Source organism: Rhopilema esculentum, chromosome 6, assembly GCF_057945365.1.
Source record: "Rhopilema esculentum isolate cy_ngs chromosome 6, ASM5794536v1, whole genome shotgun sequence".
Taxonomy (NCBI): Eukaryota; Metazoa; Cnidaria; class Scyphozoa; order Rhizostomeae; family Rhizostomatidae; genus Rhopilema; species Rhopilema esculentum.
This window is the reverse complement of record NC_142820.1, coordinates 13,238,047-13,259,104: the sequence shown is the minus strand read 5'-3', so window position 1 is coordinate 13,259,104 and position 21,058 is coordinate 13,238,047. Positions and strand designations below refer to the sequence as shown.

Sequence of the window (21,058 nt, the reverse complement as noted above, 5' to 3'; positions counted from 1 at the left end):
CTTCGCCGTTTTTCACCACTTCTTGTCGAAATTGTTGTTAAGTTTGTTTCAATGGTTATTCACATTTTGCTATCAATCAAAATATTATTGTTATGTGTTTCACAACAATTCATTGTACTTTTTTACAGTATTTTGAACCTCAAAAGTTAAGTTATTCCAATAGCCTGTTACTGTTTGGTCATTTTGATGCCCAAGCTCACGTCTCGGCCTTTTTTCTCGGAAAAAGCTGTCAAAGTGATACTGAGAATTTAATCCCTGAATCAGGCTCTACCGGAAGTTGATTGAAGCGATAAAAAATCATCACGAGGAAATTCTTTCATTCTCAAATTTGCAATATTAGATTGAAACACCTAAATGCATATCGATTGACCATTAGAGCCTTAAAGCCATGTTCCAAAGGATTTGAACTCCGATCAGTCCTGGTACCCTAATGACAGGAGATCTTCTTGTCCTTGAAAGTCTTACTCAGGGGTAAAACAGTATGGGACAACGGGACAATTGATTCCAGGAAATGTTTTAAGTTCCTGAAAAAAATCAAATAGCAGAGTTGATACAGAAAGATACTAGAACTCCAGAAGGAAAAAATCTTCAAAATCAAGGCCGCGTATTAGAACAAATCGATTAATCAGTCGGCAATGATTACATAATCGATCAACCATAATATCAAAAATGTAGAGTGGAAAACGTCTTGAATCAATGCGAGTGGAAAACGGAATCAAAATGACCAATTTGGTTGCTTTGTAAACAAGACCAGCTTACTATCTATATTATATATTACTATATACACAATAGTAGCTTACTGCAGCATGTAGTTTCTGTAAAAGTCGAAGAAAAGTGGTATTGCCTACAGTAGTCAAATGCCCAATGGCTGCAATGATAGTTGTCTTTCTGCTAGTTTTGGTACAGGAAATATTTGTTATCTTAACTGCGGTCCCAATAAGGAAATCTTTTCCACCGCTGAAAAGCACGGGACTGAAAACAAAGTTTTTGTTGTTATGCGCAAGTATCCCTTATATTTAAATGCTAATAATTTGTTAAAAATTTTCAGGAGATACCACCTTTTGAAACGAAGGCCATAATGAAGGCGACATTTCACGGCAAAGCAGAAGGCAATCATACTGGATTTGTGCGAATTAAAACAACACGAACATCGACAAAGAAGGAAGAAATAATTCTTCCATTTGATGTCGATGTTTCTTCAGGTATGACTCAAAGGCAATTCATGCCAGCCTTATTCTCGATTCTACTACAACTTAGTTCGATTCAGTTTTATTAACAACAAATCTTTCCAACGCAATATTTTGCTCTACAAAAAACGTGAAAGTTTTTGCTTACTCTTAAAATTACCTGTAAATTTTATGGCAAACTGAAGTATTTCCCCATCCCTCCATTAATCGCAGTTTTACCTTTAGCTTGCATATACTCAAGGTCCATTTGTTTTAAAACGCATTAATTAAAAGCTGTTCTTTTCGTTCTAGCTCCCGGATTGTACACTAATATTGATGCCTTTGATTTCGGCACTCTAAGGACGATGGGTATGTTGTGGAATATTTTAGCAGTTTGAGGCTTTTGATGTTGCGTTGAACGGTTTTGAACGAGTTTTAGATAACTACAGGAAAGATTATGCCATGTTTTACCTTCCAGACGACTGTCAGGCTATATAGATTAACTAAGTTTATATTATGAAACGGTAAACACATGGCTACACTAATCTAATTTGTATTGTCAAGCTCGTAATGCTAAGAGCAACAAAAAAATGATAATGATGATAATGATTTACAATGATAATGATAAAAACATAGTTCAAAGTTTCCTATACATGTAGCTAGAAACACTTGAAAACGGTCCTTACTCATCAAACAGGGTCTTTGCTCGTAGAAAATTAGCAAGAAATCCGTATTTTGGACCTGGCCGTGCTAATAATTGTTTTCATTGGAACATCAAGAGCGGTGGTTTTTGACGTTATCTCCATATAATTGGAGTATTCACCCTCTGGGCTTATTAAAACGGTTTCATCTTACAAAAATTTAAGGCTGTCTTTGCCTGCCAAATGGCATTTATTCAGAAGGATCTCCAGTGACGTTATCATCATTACATTTTTTTTAAGAACCAACTAATTTCAGTCCGGTGTTTTAGTTTTTGGAATAAACTGAGAGGAACAATTGGAAACTTCCTAGATGTTGATCAAAGACCTTTCCACACTGACAGCTACAAGCACAATGACAGGGGCTTTATTTACACTTCCACTTTTGCTCCTTTGCAGTGATCATAAAATAACTCGATAGTTGAACCTCGATATCTCGAACACGGTTTATCTCGAACTCTTCGATAACTCGAACTGGCTTTCATTTCCCTTGGATTTGCCATAATGTTAAGTACTATCGAAACTCCGGTTAACTCGAACTCCGCTTAACTCGAATTCCTTGTTTTCTCGAACACTTTTTGTCGCCAAACAGGTCATTTACTACGTCTTAACAATGTCAATAAAGTTTTTTTCCACTGAATTCCAATATACAAGGAGCTGCCATGCCTTCCTTACCGCCTAAATTCACAGCTTTTCCACGTATCACCACCACGCACGAGCTTTGTTCTTCCGCACGAAGAAAGTAGAAGATCGTTTTCGCGAATTTTCCAGTTTGTCCTTTCTCAAAGTAACCCACTACATGTCCATTTTTCAATACACACACGGCATACTTGTCAACTAGGTTTGTTGGTTCTTAAACTGCTAAAAACGATGTTGATGTTAATTACGGGGTAGCACGCAATACTTTGCCGACCTAAATATCAGAGTGTAATAAGGTCATTGAAAGCCAAGTATTGACTGCGTGCTGTACAAAAATGTATCAGTGCAATTGATCGTAAGCAACCCTTTCCAAAGTTTACTATTTTGGAAGCAATGAGTCTTCTTGTTGCGTCTTGGGATGCAATTGAAGCCTCAACTGTTTTAAGAATACAGGCATATCACTAGATTTATAACGATACGCTGCAAGCGACGAAGATGATCCGTTCAGGGAACTCACTGAAGAACTCTCAAGTTTCAGAGAAAGGAATGCAGAGTTAGCATTATCAGATATAACAGCTGAGCAATTTACAGAGCTCGATAATGTGGTTAGTCAATGCGAGAATTTTGCTACCATCAATGATGAAGACATCCTTGGAGAATTTACAAAGTCAGGGCTCCATAACAGAAGACGAAGGCGAGGAAGAGGAAGAAGAAGAGAGCTGTCCTCCTTTTAAAAAAGAAGTTAAAGATGCATTGGATACCTGCAAAGTGCCTTCCTTGAGAAATGAAGTGAAATGAGTGAAAGCGAATTTGAATCGCGTCAGCAACAGTCAACGTTAACCCAATTCTTTATAAAGATTTTTCAAATTTTGTGCCTTAATGACATTATTTTCTGATTTTCTTATTGAGAGAAACCTTTTTAGGCTGTTTAGCAGCTAGAAGCCCATAAAACACAGTTTTTTTTCCAAACCCGATAACTCGAACCCCCTGCAATCTCGAACAACTTTTCATTTCCTTTGAAAGTTCGAGATATCAAGGCTCAACTGTATAAATCAACTTGAAGATTACAGTGTGTCCGTCTAGTCAAACCGATTTGTTCCTTACTTCCGCGTTTAAGAAAACAACTTCCTTGAGTAGCTTCAGATGTCGCTTAGAATCAATAGAATCCACTTCCTACTTCTATTTCAAAAGTTCATTAATCGGGCTTTAGGCTTATTTCCAGATCGTAGTCAAAAATGCGCCACTAATCCCGGATATGGTCACATTTCTTCTGCAAGTCTGAGCTAGTTGACACGTCTGGCCTTGTTGTCATGTTCTGAAGTTGTGCCGTGAAGCGACACCCGGTAAAATATTTGTTGTGAATGCCTTGGGTCTTGTTTCTCTAAATCACCAGGGGGGGGGTCGAGGAAGAGAAAATCATATAATGGATGGGGGGGGGGGGTACCTTAACACATGCTGGTTTGTTTGACCAGAAATGAAGAAGAACGATTTCTTCTTACAGAACATTTGCAACGAGGAATGCTTACGCATATTCCGTTTTATGAATGGCATCAGCGCTCCCTCTAATTTTTCCATGATTTTGGAATATTTTTCTATTTCTTTGTCTCTGGTCAAGTGATTGTTGTTTTGGCTGCCAGGGAGGCATTTAAATGTTTTGGCAAAAACCTGTTGTGTCGAGACAGATTTAGACAACAAGCGTTCCCTTATTGTTTGGCTTTCTCATTTGCTGAAATGATTGCTCAAACGAGAACTGCGTGCGTCAGCCATGCAGAAGCGAAATTTATGTAGGGAATCAACTCGTTCCTCGTACCATTTAGTAGTGCAGTGGCAACCGCGGAGCGTGCCTCGGCCGCCAGCTAGCATTTTTATAAAATTTCACAGGCGGCTGTATCTTGTGTTGCTTTTGTTTGTATATTCTTTTCGCTGTTCTTTGTATCGTCTTTTAGTGTGGCTTTTGCTCTTAATCTCAACGGTCTTGCGTTGCATACCGCATTCGAAATAAATTAAACCCTTCTTTGTTTAAATGATACTCCCTTGATCTCTCGAATCGTCGAAACGTCGATAAACGTTACAGAAATCGATTTAGTATCATCACATGAGCTGTTTGTATTTCATTCATTTCTTTAAAGGAGCCAGTTGGCCTTTGTAATGTCCATCTGATTCGGTTGCTCGTTTATGATTTCTTGCAAATGATTATCCGAATATCAGCCCATATTTTGTCTCTATTTTAAGTCAATGTTGATGAAAGCCCAAATCGTCGATGAATGAATGCTCAATTTTTACTTCCAAGAAAAATATTTGAATGTCTGACTTCCAAGAAACAAAACTTTGACCCAGCGTTATTCAAAACATAGGTCTTAAAGAAGAAGTTCATTGCGAATATGTTTTCTTTTTTAAAGTAAATTATGGTCTGGAAGAAACAGATGGCGACTTTCGTCTAAACATCGCAAGGAAAATTTCCAAACTAGGGATTAAAACGATGTTTAAATTCATTTTAATAGCTCCAGTGAACGCGCATATTTAGCTAAACCTGGGTTTTGTATTGATGTCAATTTGACATTTTGACATTATCACATATTATAACTTGTTTGTGTTTTCTTTCAACAGATGAACCAAAATCTTTAAATCTTAATATGATAAATACTGGAAACAGATCAGTTCCAATTTCTGTAAGTTTCAGTACGAACTTTTGTTGTTTCTCAAAAGCATGGCAAATGTTGTACATTGTACTTTTTAGAAAATTGATTAATACTTTTTATTTCAAGCAGTTTAGAAGTGATAGGACCATGATTGAGTAGTAAGGAAGGGTCGCGTCGCCTTGATTATGTACCCGGAAACGTGACATTTACATCGCCTCAACTATTGCAAAAAATTGGGAGATTGGGGCTAAGCTGCGACCAAAAACGCGCGAAATCATGTGTATAAGCCATTTATCAAAGTGTATGATGAACGAATAATTGGACAAGAAAATAACTCACCTGAAACGAAGAAGTATATGTATACATTTTGCGTAGGGTGTTTTCGGTACTCTTTTTTCATAATTATTTTTTTAAAGGGACGAGCATGTTTTAGCTGCTAACCTAGCAATTTTAGGCACATATCATGCATGAGGAATAAGCATCTTTGCACAAATCGCTCAGTTTTCAGTTTGTTTTGCCACAGAGAGGAGTGAAACAAAGCTGACTGAGTTGGCCTAAGTTCGCCCTGATTGGGTACATTAAAACGGCTGTTTCAGTTCGGTAGTTTTTTCGCATTAATTCTCAAAACCAAACCTGTAAATTTCAAATTGTCAAATATCTTTAAACAAAAATACTCTAGAGCAAATTTGATACATTTTGAATACAATTTTCGGCCAAAATATTGCACTTTGTCAAAGCCGTTAATTTTCCCCTTGTTTTGGCTCTTGCGAAAGCGACAATCTTGCATGCGCCAGATCGGCGGATAAAAAAAAATTCAATGAAACATTGGCATGCAAGGATGTTTTAAAGGTGTATGCAAGTGTTTAATCACTTATTTTCTTTTGATTTTTTATTCGTGCGAGCTAATATTTACATACGGAAAACATATACCCAATCAGGGCGACGCCAGAAATTTAGGCCGTCAAGACAACTAAGAAGTATCGCAGCTTTTTCAAGAAACTTTGTAGAACCAATTACCTGATATTTTGAAATATATATCAGTAGAGCCTGGAGGATTTTGTCAGTGCCAAATTTTATGTCTAAGTCTACGCGAAATAGAAAATATTTAATTTGTATCTATGTATACTCAATCAAGGCGACGTGACCCTAGTTCTTCTTGACTGGAAACCTCTTTTGGTTAATTTTCTAGGTGTTTTATCTTGTTTAATTATACAATTATTTTCTAACTTGGTTAGCGTGGTGTTTTATTACCCTCAAGCTAATTTTATTTATTTTTATAGTTGTTGATATCTTCTCAGAACAAGACTGTATATAAAAATTGAGTAGAAATAAGCAAGTATTTTCTAAAAGGGGCTTTTTCTGTGTTCTAGAGGGCGTGGCCTCAAAAAATTTCGGGCACACCCATTTCAGCCCCTCCACTTTAGACTGGTGCGCGGTCCCTGTGTGTAACCCCATTTCTCCATTCCTCGTTGCAACAGAAATTTTGTATTCGCTCGTTTTATGATTGAATGTCTCTTTTAGTCTGTAATTTCTACACCACCAAATAAAGCAATTTCAATACAATTCACGGTAAGTCCCAGCTTGATTCTTCGTCTTTGATATTCGAATTTTGCATTTCATAGCTGTTTTGTAGGTATAAACGATCAAACCTATAATTGACTTATTGTGATTAAGTATAATTTTGGTTGATATATATAATATAAATATATATAAATATATATATGTGCTTAAATGTAATAATGTTACTATTCCCCCCCCCTTCTCCTCGAGTGAACGTTAACATTTGTTTTGGTCTCTCTGCAGCCAATGGTTCTAAAACCTTCAAAAAAGCATCACAGAGTAGCGGTCATAACGTTTACAGGTAAGAAGTAACAAAAAAAATGCTGCAATATTAAGCATATATATATTTAAAGGTAGTCTGTTTCTAGCTAGAATGACATGTCTGATGAAGCAGGGGTAAGCTTTTTCTTCCCAGGATTAAACTATTTCGGAATTGTCATCATACCGCTAAAACAGGCTTCGTACCTTCGAATTTTGAGGTAGCGTCATAAGCCATAAGGTTGTGGAAGTATGCTTGGTTAGGCAAGTGAAAAAAGGCTTAGGGGCTTGAAAACAAAATATGAAAGCGGTTGTATTTGAACGGCTGACGCTTCATAGCGAAACGACCGTTCGTCGCTTAAATCAGCAACCCGAAAAATAACATTTTAAGGTTTTAGAGCATTAATTCTTCTGTTAAACTGGGTCTCCATCAGCCTCCTTTGCGAAATTGTTTATGACAATATAACAGGTATCCTCGTCCTCGCACGTTCCATTTCAAATAGTAGGACAGTCGTTTTACCATTATCAAGGGAATAATGCTTCTTGATTTCAAATTACGAAGGCGACCAAAACTACTCCGTTCCCCGTGCAATTATTCCCAAGAGAAGCACATTTGTGCTTTGAATCTGACGCCTTACATCCTAAGGCTGTTTCAGTTGATCGATTGGCATTTTGTTTACCATGGGAAAATTTCCAACTGAGTGACAGCGTATAGCCAAGATGTTTGAAAGACGTCAAGGGAATTATGATTTCAAGCCTTTTAGTTGTCGTTTTTATCCCTAGAGAACAGTATCAATGCTGCCAATTTGAAAAGACTTACTTTTGAGACCTTTAACTTTTGAATATAATTACATGAGGTTTTAGGACATTTTCGCATGCTATTTTTCATGGCTTAAGGTTTACAAGTCAATAAGATGATTTAACGGATAGCTAATCTGTTAAGAGACAAAAATGAGAAACAGAAAAAGTTCTTTGTCATTTTTGCAAGTAAGAAAGTTTTGGCACTTGTTGCCATTACCTTCCGTTTTGTTGCTCTTTGCAGCCTTGCACGTCACCAAAGCAAAGCAACAAAGTGGAACCATTGTTATTCAAACTGGCGAGAAAAATGGTGGACGGAAAGAAATTCCTTTCAATGCTAATGTTTTGCAAGGGTAAGCAAGCTTACGTTGCTAATTTCCTTTTAGCTAGGATGTTATACCCTTTTAGCCGATCCTTATTTCTTTGTTATGATTGTTATGATGACAGAAAGATTTTGCGGTTGATACTGAGTCAACAATCCACCTTTAATGCTGGAAATTTTTTATAAATTATTGTTGCTTTCTTGTTAACCGCAAGAAGTTGATTTTTTATCTTTTCATTTTCAGCACTCTGGCCTACTCTGTCGCGAAAACCGCATTTTTTTCTGGAAATTCTCAAGAAAACGCCATCGTCAAACCATTGACAATTACAAATACCTTCAATTTTTCACTAATTATTTACAATGCTACAATTCCAGTTGAATTCAATCATATTTTTGGTGTAAGTATGTTTTTCCTGGAAATTTACTTTGCTGCTAGAGGGATTGCAATTCTAGAGGGGTTTATCGTAAAATGTCTGCTTTTGTAATCATTTTCATAACATCAAGGAATTTCGAGAAAATTTCTAGTAAGATACTTAAAAACTTAGAAACTTCAATTAAATGGGTTTAAAGACAATCATTCGTCTCATATTAATTTTCTCTTATTTTATTTTCTTTTTTATGATTAAAGTTTGCTTGTGTTATTTGAAATGACCAACTGTTTGTTCCACCAGTGCCGTTCTCAACGATGCCATTTTGATTTCTTTACAGATTGAAAATTTTATAAATCCAACCGTTGTGTCACCAGGCAAACTGGTATCCCCACTGTCAATCAAATACATGAATAACCAATCAGATTTGGTTTTATCAACTACCTTGAGACTGTACACAAATGCATCAATTTTCACCATCCCAGTCCATAGCTACACAGGGAAATTAAAGGTATGTTAGTAATTTTAAAAAGATGTAGCTAAAAGTGCGTATTACTTGAGACAGTCAATTTAATCCATATTGTGGGTAGGCCTATGTTGCACTTTTTTGGCACAATTTTGTGTAAATCTTTTTCAAAAAGTTTCAAAGTTTCTCTTTTTTAAAGTTCTTCTTCTCCTGTCGTGTTAGCGCATCGTCTCTGAGCCTGCTTTCTTCATCACACTTGTCGAGACTATTCTATGGTTATCTCCTATAATATTTTCGTATGTGCTACCTTTTGGCACACATGTGAGACAGTTTTTTAGCAAACGTCAACGAATACCCACATCTTTGTTTTAGCACAATGTTGAAGGTCCAGATGAGTACGCAATAGATTACGGTACAGTCGGGGCAAATGAAAACAGAACCATAACTTTCAGAATCATAAACACAAACCCAGTGGAGGTAAGTTTTTCTTGTCTGATAATTCGCAAAATATTTCAACAAGCTTTTAATGTTACTCTGCTTATTCTTTGCGGCTATGCATAGGACCTCGTAAGCTACTTTTAAACATTCTTTGCTTCTTGTTTTTGTATGATGTCTGCTGTGTTTATGTTGTGCTTACCTAGAGCAATCATTTCACAGGTATCAATCAAAGAGTATTCTTGCTGTGGTAATATAGAATTCGCCAGGCTGCGACTGGATTTCGTACGCCAAGGGCGGAAAAGCAAGCAAGCTAAGCGGAGCAAATGGACATCTGACAAGAATAATAATACAAAGAATAGCTTTAATTCTACAGATGGCGATCAGGTAAGCATTATAGAATTAGACAGTCCAGTTTCAAGACATCTTTAGGGAGTTTTTCTTGTCAAGAACGGAAATAGTTGTATAGTCTAGAATATCGCAGCACTGACAGGAACGGTGCTTGAAAAATGCCGCTACCCAGGAGATTTCGCGAATTAGAATACATCGCTGGATATGAAAACAAATCCGCACCTTTAACTTTTCATTTTCAACTTTCTTCTAGAGAATACTCCTGCCATCTTTCCAGTGAATTCACTGCCTTCCATCTTGATGTTTCGTCGATATTTTCACATTTCCGCGCCTCTTTTTGTAGATAACTCTACGACCCAAAGAAGAGGCTGTGTTTACTGTTGACGTGACTGCACCTGCAAAAGAAGGCGTTTATAGAGGCGAAGTGATTTTCAAAACTGCATACGAGGTTTGTCTCGTTTTTGTTGTTGTCTGTTTATTCAAATCTTCCAATTTGAAGTGAAATCTCTTATATTCACCATTAAGGCGTTGCTTTTTTGTTTTGTTTCAGATAATGATATGATAATGTTTCTGATTTCTTTTTTCTTTTGCAATCCACCTGCAAAGACCTCATTCCACTGTTTGTTTGAGCGACATATTTTTATCAAGGTGGAACTAAAAGCAGAACATCAAGTGGCACTTTTAGCCATCTTCTTTTGAGGAATTCTCAAAAAGCTTTATCCAAAAATTTGTTTCTTCTAGCAAATTTTCTTAATCCAGTTTGTTAATTTTTGGAAGATTTTCCATAGAAATGATTGAGATCATATACATCCTTTAAACGTCATGAATTGCTCATTGGTCAAGTCAAAACATCTGGGTTTGAACTTAGGGTTAACAACGATTTCTGTTTTTTGTAGGAAGTTCATATTCCAATGTTCATAAAAGTTGTTATTGGACAGCTTGTTTCAAAACCGAAAAGGATTCACTTTGAAAATAGTTTCCCAGTGAGTTGCCGTTTTATTCTCACCATTTTTGTAATCTAATTATTCAGCTGTTTTCATTATCTTGAAATAATTTTGATAGCATATATTTTGAATCCCTCAGCCAACATCGATCAAGTTTCTAAGCTATTAATGAGAATGAAGCTTTTATTAAGATACTTTTAATGTTGAAATAAAAAGATTTATTGAAATGAGAATCCCAACATGTTGTTCTTTCCTATTTTATTAGTTACCACCCATAGTATCTCATGTCGTGTCTTCAACATTTTTCCTGGCAAACCTTTGTTTTGTTAAATGTTCCCTTCACAATTGGCGTTCCCAACAAAGTTCTCATTAAGCATCTTAACAAGCCCTACTAGCTTTAGATACATCACCTCTTATCAGCACGCGAAATACTGTACTCTTGTACCCAACCTTGCTGAATATATCATAACTTTGCTTTGCAGGGACAAACAAAAAGCCACACAATATATTTAGAAAGTACTTTTAGTAATACGTTAAAAATTTCGGATATAAAGCTGCATCCTCCTGACGCCTCTTTCACATACTTACAATTTGAGAATGAAATCAAAGAATTAGTCCCAAACAGACGAACAAAGGTAATCACATTCAAATTTTATCTCTTTGCTCAACTTCTGTACATTAGTGCATAAACGAGAAGGCATGTTGTTTTTGAAGGCAACTGAAGATCTAATCGCCTGAAATAGTACCCCTTCGCTGCCATTGTTTCTCAATCTCTAATCTAATGCATGTTGTTAACGTTTCTTAGTATGAGACAGAAAATCAACAATCTTGTTTTATTAATCAACATCTGCTTAATAGTTGCTTTAACTATTCTTCTATCATAACTGCTTGTTTTGATAAAATATTTTTCTCTGAAAGTTTGAGTTCAAAACAGTCTTTTTCCATTTATATCGTTCATGACATTTGTTATTAGGCCCATATCTATGCAATACTCCAACTGATCTTTGAGCCTGACGTCATTTCCGTTGTTCTACGTTGTAGATTGGATGGGTGAAGCTGGATCCACTACGTGGTAGTGAGTCTCAGTGCTACCTGTGTCTTTGTCAACCTCCTGACAGTAAGTCCATATTTTGTTAAACTGTGTGTTTGTCAGTTGAGCTCATGGGGGTCTTGCACCCTGTTTTCTGTTTGCATATAGAAATATAAACTTTGTAGTGAATATTCAATTTGACATTAGAATCACATTGATCAGGAAATTCGTATTTGGGGAGATTTAGGATATTTTATCACTTTAGCTTGAAGATTTAGGATATTTTATCATTTGTAAACGTGAATTTATATCTTTTTGTGAAAAGGTATGGATTATTTTACTGCAATTTCGAAGATTTGCGACATTTAGAATATTGCAAGGCAATTTTCATTAGTTCTTCAATCAAGACGATAATTTTTTAGTTAGTGCAAGCCTTAGGGGTAATGTAAAATATCCCTTTTTCCTCCAGAGCTGTTTTTCTAACGCTGCTAGTTATCTGATTTTCTTCCTACATTAATTTCTTTTTCAGAGAGTTGTAGTGAGTGGGTTCAGAGCCTTTCACTTCCTGCAGACACATGGGAGCTTGACTTGAAATTATTAGAGAAAAACAAGGGAAAATGGGAAGCTTTGAAGGAATCAAAACAAACAAAGTAAGTTATTTAAGTTATTACTAAACGGAAAACTGTTTGCTTGATAAATAGAGCCCTTAAATGAATCGGACCTAGCAATAAAATAAAAATTAAATTGCTTTAGAAATGTACTCATGCGTATGTAGTTTTTTAACCAATTAGTGCTCCCCTCTTATCTTTAGAGAGTGAGCTCCCCCCTCATTACAATAACAGTTGTCACCATCCCAAGCCTTCGTATCCTTGCTTGATGTTAGCTAGAAATCTTTGATGCCAAATTCAAAGCTTTTTTATATCTGTGTACACTTTACCTTTCAGAATAAACACGACACTTGTTATAGATTCTGAAGTCATCCGGAATCACTCAATTCCCATCCAAGCGTCCTTAAGTTGGCCTTCCTTAGTCGAACAGTCGGTTCGTTTTCCTCCTACGCACGTTGGTAATCACACGGAACAAGAATTGACCCTCACTAACTCCGCAGATGTGCCCGTTCTGGTACAGGTTTTGCCGTTGATGATCTACCCACATCCCAATGGCGCCATGGACCTTGTATCAGACAGGTTTGTTACTTGGCCTCTTTGCTTCCTGCATTCATTCTTGCTCGGCTTTTTGCTTGGTTATCAAAATGGTTAGATCTTCACCCATCTTTGCATCCATAACAGAACTGGCAATTAAGGTTTACATTTTTAAGTGTAAGTATAAAAAATTAGTCTCGAAAAATCAAGAGATTGTGGAAACAGTTTATCTAAGGATTCTCGTTTTTCTCCTTCAGATAAAGTTTGTTTAAAATTTGAACAATCTTTTAAGAGTCCTTGAGTTAGACCTATTGGACATAGAATTTAGAAGTTATTCTATTAGAATTTATATGTTGTTCTTAGAGTTTAGAATAGGCCAGTGGTTTATTTGAAATACATCGCTACTTTCACTAGTCCTTTAGATACTCGATATAATTTCTTTTGTAACCATTTTTAGGCTTGAGGAAGACCCTTTTTCAATCGAGTTGAATGGCCATTCGGCATTTTCGCTCTCAGATGTCTCGGTAAGTTTTTATCTTGCATTTTTCCAAAAAGACAAGATTTTTCACGTTTAATAACATAAGCGGGACCCATCTTTGTGCTGATATTTTTCAAAAAATATTCAGAACTCATTTCAAAGCATTCTGGCACATTTTCTATGTAACTATCAACCTCAACTAATTACCCGTTTATTCTTATCAGGGGAATTCCAACGAACGGGCACTGCTGGAGTCAAGCTTTGGCGTTTCCCCCTCTCCCGATACCATATCTTTGTTGCTGAAAAGAAGATCAAAAGCTGTTGTCAAAATTGGTTTTAAACCTGATGATGAAAAGCTGAAGACTTCGTTAATGGTCGTAAGGTTTGTGTAATTCCATTCAGTTTTTGATTCACAAGGAACTGGAAATCGATTGTTAGGTCGGCTAATATTGTGTCTGTAATATCAAACACCCTTCATTTCTAATAGTTTTGCATTGTTTTGTAAATGGTGTTTAACTGTCGTCCCGAGCCGAAGACCTGGTATCAGCCACATAACAGGTTTTCTTGCCACATAACATGTCTTGCGCTAGCAGCCCGTATATATAGTTATAAATTGCATTTATTTTACAGAAATAATTTGACGATACTTGAGTTGGTCGTGGTCCAGGGCCAGGGTGCACGTGGGCAGTTAACGATAAATGAGAAAAAGCCTGGGTTGGAATCGCTCTTGCTTTTCGAGTTGAAGGCCAGTCATCTAAACGACTGCAATAGTAAGTTCAATTCCCAATTTTTCCGCTTTTTCTATCATGTGCAATTATTTTAATCCACATTTGAAAATATCTTTTCTATCCTCCTTGCTGTTGCTTCCTATTCTCATCATTTTGTTGTTTTCAACAAATTCTGTGCTACATTTTAGAAAAATAATAGTTTAGTTTTATCATTTTTCAATTGTAGTTGCTTAAATCGTTCAAAGAAGTCGTCAATTTGATAGCACCTTCAGATTATCTCAGGACCTTTATCAACAAGCATTTCATTTTTAGATTTTTATTTCTAGTGATAAAATTATACAAGTTGTAGGATCTTTATTTTTGAGTTGAACATTTTTTAGCTTTATAAAATCAGTTATTGCAATTGCCGTTAATATTTGCACAATTGAGGTTGTGTTTCCAAGCCGAACTGTGGCAGCATGAGACATGCTACTCTGCTTCTATGTGCTGAATAGATTCAGAGCCTAAAAGCATTTTCCGTTTTGAAATAAAACCCTTAATATGCAATTAACTCAAAAAGTTCTTGCCTTTTCTTAACTTTAAACGGGGTTTCGTTTGTCCATCAGAGTCGACTGCGAGGGCGAGAACGTTCCCATCATTCACCGTGAAGCGCTCTTTCACTGCGACAAATGCTGGACAGCTGCCAATCAGCGTCATGTCAATCAACATCAATGGCTATGAATGTAGCGGATATGGCTTTAGAATCCTCGACTGTGAACCGTTCACGCTTTTGCCTAACAAATCAAGAAAGCTTGACATCACGTGAGTAGATTTTTATTCCCTTAAAAATAGCTATCTTTAAGATGCGATTAAATATCCTAGTTGCGATTAAATATCGTTCAGTCTTTCAAAATTTTCCAATGTTTAGCTATTCTTCATCGAGTGCCCTTTTTTCTTTTAGATTTACGCCGGACTTTACGACTTCACGCCTTACGAGAACATTGCGCATCGTAACTTCAGTAAACACAGTCCTGGAATTTACGCTTCTCGCAACTCTTCCTCACCATCTGCTTTCACTGTGTGCGTCATCGTTGCCTCGGCCTTTTTGGGAACCCTATTTTCATATGGTTGCAGCTTTCGTCATGTCTGTAGTTTTTATTTTTGTCATATTCGGAGCTTACGTCGACGCCCAGAAGTATGTGCTGCAGTGTACCTTTGGTGCCAGTAATTCCGGAACAGTCAAAGTTGGAAGGGTATCTGAAATATACACGCCCGGTAACGTTTTCAATCTGAGTTCGATTTCCAACATCAAATCAAGGTGAGTCTATGTTTGTCCTGGCTTTTGCATCATAACCTCCTTGTTTATTGCCCAAACAGTGTCTTGAGGAATATATGTGTTACCAGGGCTTTATCTAGTGTTTTTTAGCCCAATAATACGTAGTCGCTAACGGGACACCAACCCGACAATTTCAATATTAAAGTTTTGAATGATCCTTGATGAAGTTTTTCCGGTTTTTCTATTCAAATTTGTCTTACAGTTTTGAATGACCCTTGATAAAGTTTTTTATATCTGGAGTTGTTTATTTTGAATATTTGAGTTGCTAAATTATTTGCACAAAAATGACTCTTCTATATTTCAACTTGAATTGACATTTGTTGATCGAGAAAGATCCTTGAAAGACGCGTTTTTTTATTCGAATTCTCACTAGATTTTATCTTGAAACTTTCTTCGCAGGACCCCAGACAAAAAGGACAGTCCAGATGGAAATTCGTCAAGTAAATCAAACGGACTTCATCTGCCCTTGCAGAAGAAAGGCTCCAATGAAATATCTCCGGTAAGCTTTTCCAGATCCAGGTCTTCATCGACAACAAGTAGCACGTCAGAAATTTCGTTGAAAAGCACAACATCCACGCCGTCATTTGAGGCACCCAAAGAATTTCGCATCGAGTCGGAGAAAAAGGATACTGAAACCGAGGCCAAGAAGACTAAGTCGAGACATCATGGAAGCAACGAGAGTATCGGACATTTGGAGGAGAAACCCAGAAGTGATTCACAGAAACAAGGGCGACATCGAAGATCTGAGAAAGAAGCGAGGAATCGTAGAGGCAATAACGATATGCACGAAAGACGGCCATACGAGGAAATACCAGCATCAAATATTGTAATAAAGGAGGTATCAATTTTAGACACGGAAAATGAACGATCTTTGCTTGCAGCAAGGAGCAAGAAAAAGACGAAATCTGGCTCAAAGAAGGATGCCAAGGAACATAAAAAGCAGCAAACTTCGACAACACAGGCACAACCTATGGTAAAAGAACCCCAATCAGGAATGAAATTGTACGACTTTGAATTAGCTTCACAACAAATTCCAGAAAATGCTTTCACAAAAGTTGAATCCAAGGCTCACAAATTGCTTAGAAAAGGGAATAAAGTCGAACCAGCTCCGGACACGGTTATCTATCATGGCTCTCTGGACCGATTAGACGAAATTTCGATTTCTGGACCCAGACCTGATGGGAGAGATAAAGGAAGCAGAAATGAACTGAAAGTTAAACAAGATAATTCCAAACGAACTGATGTGGGACAGAAAAGGAAATTGCAGCAGCCAGTCCAGCAGTTGGTAGCGCAAGGAAATAAGGTGGGTACATCCTAATAAATTCAAATAATGGAAATTCAAATATCTAAAATCATCTTAAAGAATTTTCAAATAGAGCAAGGCTAGTCATTTTACGATAGATGGGATGGTACTGATAATTCGAGAGATTTGCATCCGTATTCTAGACAAATTTATTTTGACTTCATTGATAATTGGGTGGCGAGTGATCACTCTGAATTCCGGACTCAGCTGGAGTAGATAGGGTGGGTAGAGAATTTCCAAAATGATAATAAACGGGGTGAATGGCCAGCAATCCCTTTGAATATAGACAAGACTCTGGTTTCTTGAACTAGAGGAAGGTATTCATGACATAGCAGTATAATAAAATTATTTACTTTTTTTAAAATGTTTTCACATTTTGTTCTCGAGGCGCTTCCTTACGCTACGACGAGCCTCGTTGCATACATTAAGTGCAAAAGTTTTCTGTCTTCAATACTTTTGCAGACACTAATATTTAAAGATTGCGCATGCGTGGTTCGTACAAAAATTTTCGGCGTGACAAACTTTCGGATAACTGTAATTTTTGTTCAAATTTATTTTTTTCCGAAAGTTTGTCAAGCCGAAAATTTTTGTACTTGATGTACACCTAGCATTTTCATGATATATGATGCTCGAAGAAATAATGTTGCTTCTGTGTTTTTCTGTGATTGATATACCTTCCTTCCCAAAGGTAATATATGATGCAAACGGAAAAATGCACTCGGAAACACCTACCTCGCCTCATGCAATCGCTGCGGCCGTCGTGGAGGCAGCACTCGAGAGAAACAGCAGCTCCAAAATAAAAAGAGGGAAAAGCAAACTTGAAAAGACCATGTCCGCTGGAAGCACGCCGACGTCACTGGAATCTTTGAGTGAAAGCAGCCGAAGCAGCAGTTACAGCAGCATTGTTAGCAGTGAAAACCCAATGTTGAAGTTTCTCGTGGGAAAGAGAGGTACTCCACTTAACCTCCTTTTTTTCCAGCTTTGATTTCAAGCAGTGTCAATGCATTTGTTGAGAGTTATTACGTCAAGAGTCGTGGGCTTTTCGATTATGATGTCACATCGTGTGATGCATCATGCCAGAACTGGATTCAAGCCCATTGTTTTGGGTAGTGGTGTGTGGCCGAGTTTAATAAAGAGTTTGAAGTTTGTAGTTAATTATCGTATAGCTTTGTTTGGAGTCAAGGACCAGGCTGTGATTTCACAAGTATCGGGTTTCCATCCAGGCCTATTATACCGCTCATAATACCACAGCTGCAAAAAGTTTTGTTACATAGGAACGGAGTTTCAAGTATTTTTAGGGCCGCCAACGCACATTTTCGGACTATGCACGGATGAATTTTGGTGGTCACCTAAATTCCTATTGCTTGGATTTGACAATAGACTGTTGTTACATCTTCCAATCTGCAATTTGGGAATTTTTTTTCTAATGATTTCTCAATTGTAAAGGCTCAACACTGCCTATTGTTAACGCAAACAGCTGACTGACAGTGCCTTTGAGATGGCAAATTCCGATAGATGCACTACAGAGCTTCTGTTAGCTAGAAAATATTTTCGAGAAATAAAGAATAAAGTTAAGTCGCAGAAAAGCGAATAATCGTAGCTTCATGTGCGCATTTGATGTGGCAGGAATTTTTCACAAATTTCTCAAGTGTTCCAAGCAATTATAATATTTAGTAGTTCATTTCTTGTAAATGCTATTTTTACATTGCAGTGAATTCTGAATATTGAAATCGTCAATCTTTCACTGTAGCCAATTACAAGTGAATACGAAACATTGTTTATCCGAATCAATTTTGTAATATACTTCAAATGAATGCACATTGTAGGTCCAAGTCCGCCGGTTAATAGACAGAACACCCCATCGCCCTTACCTCGGGACGATTCACAAGGCTCATCCGGAAACTCATCTCCAGTCAGTTTTCAGTCAGTAACCCAAACGGAGAGTGAATCTTGGAGTTCATATATTCGTCGCTTGGCAGTCGGAACTCATCCCGGAACCGGAAAAGATACAAAACAACAGCAAAAAGAGAAACCCGCTCTGCCGAACCCGACAACGACCTCTCAGAATACCAGCTCGATGTTCTTTTACGATAATCTGAGCAGCTTGCGAGCAACCAAACAGACGCCCGATGAAGAATTGGAACAACTGAAAAAAGCACCAGGAACGAAGATATGGACACAAAAAGGCAAGCAACCGAAGTCGGATCTTGACCCATCGAGTAAGGAATTTATACCCAAGTCACAAATGAAAGCTCCAGTCAAGATGCCTTTCCGTGATAGACCAGAACATCGTCTATCGTGGCTCGAAAGCAGGAAAAGTGGACGCATAAACCCACCTCCCGGACTGAAGAAAATAGCGGACATATGGGGATTTGACAATATCACGACCAGGGATTCAAGCCAGAGTAGGGAAAACGGCTGGAATTCATTTAAAGATGACCAATTGAAACCGGACCTGGGAAACAAGCTGAGAAACCGGGCCTACCCATCTGATCGATATAGTGTTCTGATGCCACAACAGGATTCTGAAAAACCACGTCACTCAGAGGTAAAGTGTCTGTAGAACATACACAAGAGTAAATACATTAAAGAAGGAATTCCAATTTACATTTTCAACAAAGGCCTAAAAGTACCTGACATAGACCGAATTTCTCAAGTAGACTAGAGTTCTATTAACTTGCGACGTCCCAATAAAATCTATTTTTATATTATTTTTGCTATAACACAACCTGAAAATGAAGCACTTGAAACACTTGTAATTAAATGTTCGGTGACATATAGCTAAAGATTAACTCTCTTTCGCGTTCAATTCTGTCACTTCGAGGCTTGTTATGCATGCTATGTAAATCAGTGCAATATTGTCTAAAAGTAACAAAATGCTGTTTTATCTTTTTTGCAGCTGTTTGACAATCTGTACAGTGCATTTGGCCATCCATCTCCAACTGACTCGATCCAAAATCCCTGGTCTGCGGATAGCTCTTTGACCGATATTGATCAACAGGTAGGCTCCCATTCCATGAATCACGTCAACTTTTTGTTGTCTATAGTTTAACAATGATATTTCGTATTTTTTATATTCAACTTTTTTTGTTTGCTGCTAGTGTTTTTGAAGTTTTGAATTTTGCGTTAGGGTTGATAATTGGAAATCCAAGCTGGATGTCGTTAAATTGGAGACCCTAGAGCAAAAGAGTGACACAGTTTAACCTTTCGATCGCTTGTTAAACTTCATTTCATCTTATACTTGTGCCATGAAATGTTTGATTTTCTCGTAAATTTTTGTCAACTTGATGTAACTTAATGTCTGAATGATTCAAATTGCTTCTAGAACAACCAATGGGCAACCCCAGGAATTCGTCCGTCAATTTGGAGCAACAGCCGCAGTTATTCAGCCGATGACGGCCAGATTTCTCGCAGTCTGCTTGGTCTTGACCTGAGCATCCCTCCCCAAGCAGCATCAGCCGCCAAGCAAAGAGCCTCTGACCGCAGCCCCGTGAGCCCATTTGGCCCTATTTGGGACGCAAGTGATGATTCGATTGATCCATACGAAGGCTGGTCTGAAGACATCAAAGAAGGATGAGTGTAGAAAAACCCGGAAGAACGTTGTCACATTTTCGTTGCCTTTTTGTTTTCTGTCCCTTTTGGTTATGTTGAATCGTCTGTTCTTTGGTATCTTCCTGGTGAGCAATACTCACCGTTTTGTTATTATTGTTCTGTAAGAAATTCCCTAAATTTTATGACGCAATGCTATCGGTATCAACCTTTTTTACCCTGGTAAGGTCGTAACGATTTGAGGTAAACTCCTTTAGGTTATACCTGACAACCTTTAATTTCGGTTTTCAATTAGACAGTGTTTTAGTTTTACAACAAATGACCGAACAAATGAAAAAAGGACATTGAAAGAGTCAGTGCTAATCAACACTTAAATTTAAAAACCAATGTTTCGGATGATGAAAATAATTTCATGAAAACGAATTTAAAAATTTCCTCTGATGACACCAGGGTAAAGCGATTTGTTGTACTGTTAGCCTTGCGCTATCTCCTACTTGCCCAAGTTATTTTGTAACTTTACTCTCTAATTATCCTTAGCATATTTGCTTTGGTTTATGGAGCCCTTGCATTTTGGTTATGCCCTCATAGAGAGCCTTAACAGCCGTTAAAATTATCAGCTATTGAATGCCTTGTTTACTGTAAATCATTTTATGTCTTTTTATATTTGTGTTTCAAAGTGTGACTCATTTCTTATCCATGTTTGAGTCTTTATCGACTCTTGTTTTATACTAATTTCGTTCTTTTGCCTTTAATTGAGTTTCTATAAAATTACAGATAATTTACATAGTGAAAGTTTTTACTATTTATTAATTTTCGCACATGCCCTGATATGATGAGGAATTTATTGTTTGATCCTGGCTTGTTTCTTG

The 21,058-nt window shown here is 37.2% G+C and overlaps 1 protein-coding gene across 1 annotated transcript in view; it reads left to right on the top strand.

The window, feature by feature from the left end:
• The window catches only part of LOC135686397 (transmembrane protein 131), a 30,866-nt gene extending 9,825 nt beyond the window's left edge, over nt 1-21,041 (top strand). Inside the window, exons 9-34 of the mRNA XM_065202621.2 lie at nt 1,049-1,202; nt 1,479-1,535; nt 5,111-5,172; nt 6,664-6,711; nt 6,946-7,003; nt 8,003-8,111; nt 8,325-8,478; nt 8,789-8,959; nt 9,287-9,391; nt 9,572-9,736; nt 10,044-10,148; nt 10,597-10,683; nt 11,127-11,279; nt 11,686-11,761; nt 12,204-12,324; nt 12,619-12,861; nt 13,274-13,340; nt 13,519-13,676; nt 13,925-14,064; nt 14,628-14,823; nt 14,963-15,319; nt 15,737-16,640; nt 17,329-17,590; nt 18,467-19,188; nt 19,540-19,641; nt 19,966-21,041. Coding sequence (XP_065058693.2) covers nt 1,049-1,202; nt 1,479-1,535; nt 5,111-5,172; nt 6,664-6,711; nt 6,946-7,003; nt 8,003-8,111; nt 8,325-8,478; nt 8,789-8,959; nt 9,287-9,391; nt 9,572-9,736; nt 10,044-10,148; nt 10,597-10,683; nt 11,127-11,279; nt 11,686-11,761; nt 12,204-12,324; nt 12,619-12,861; nt 13,274-13,340; nt 13,519-13,676; nt 13,925-14,064; nt 14,628-14,823; nt 14,963-15,319; nt 15,737-16,640; nt 17,329-17,590; nt 18,467-19,188; nt 19,540-19,641; nt 19,966-20,217 — 5,028 coding nt within the window. The 3' untranslated portion in view covers nt 20,218-21,041. The remainder of the gene's footprint in view (nt 1-1,048; nt 1,203-1,478; nt 1,536-5,110; nt 5,173-6,663; nt 6,712-6,945; nt 7,004-8,002; nt 8,112-8,324; nt 8,479-8,788; nt 8,960-9,286; nt 9,392-9,571; nt 9,737-10,043; nt 10,149-10,596; nt 10,684-11,126; nt 11,280-11,685; nt 11,762-12,203; nt 12,325-12,618; nt 12,862-13,273; nt 13,341-13,518; nt 13,677-13,924; nt 14,065-14,627; nt 14,824-14,962; nt 15,320-15,736; nt 16,641-17,328; nt 17,591-18,466; nt 19,189-19,539; nt 19,642-19,965) is intronic.
• The last annotated feature ends 17 nt before the right edge of the window (nt 21,042-21,058 follow it).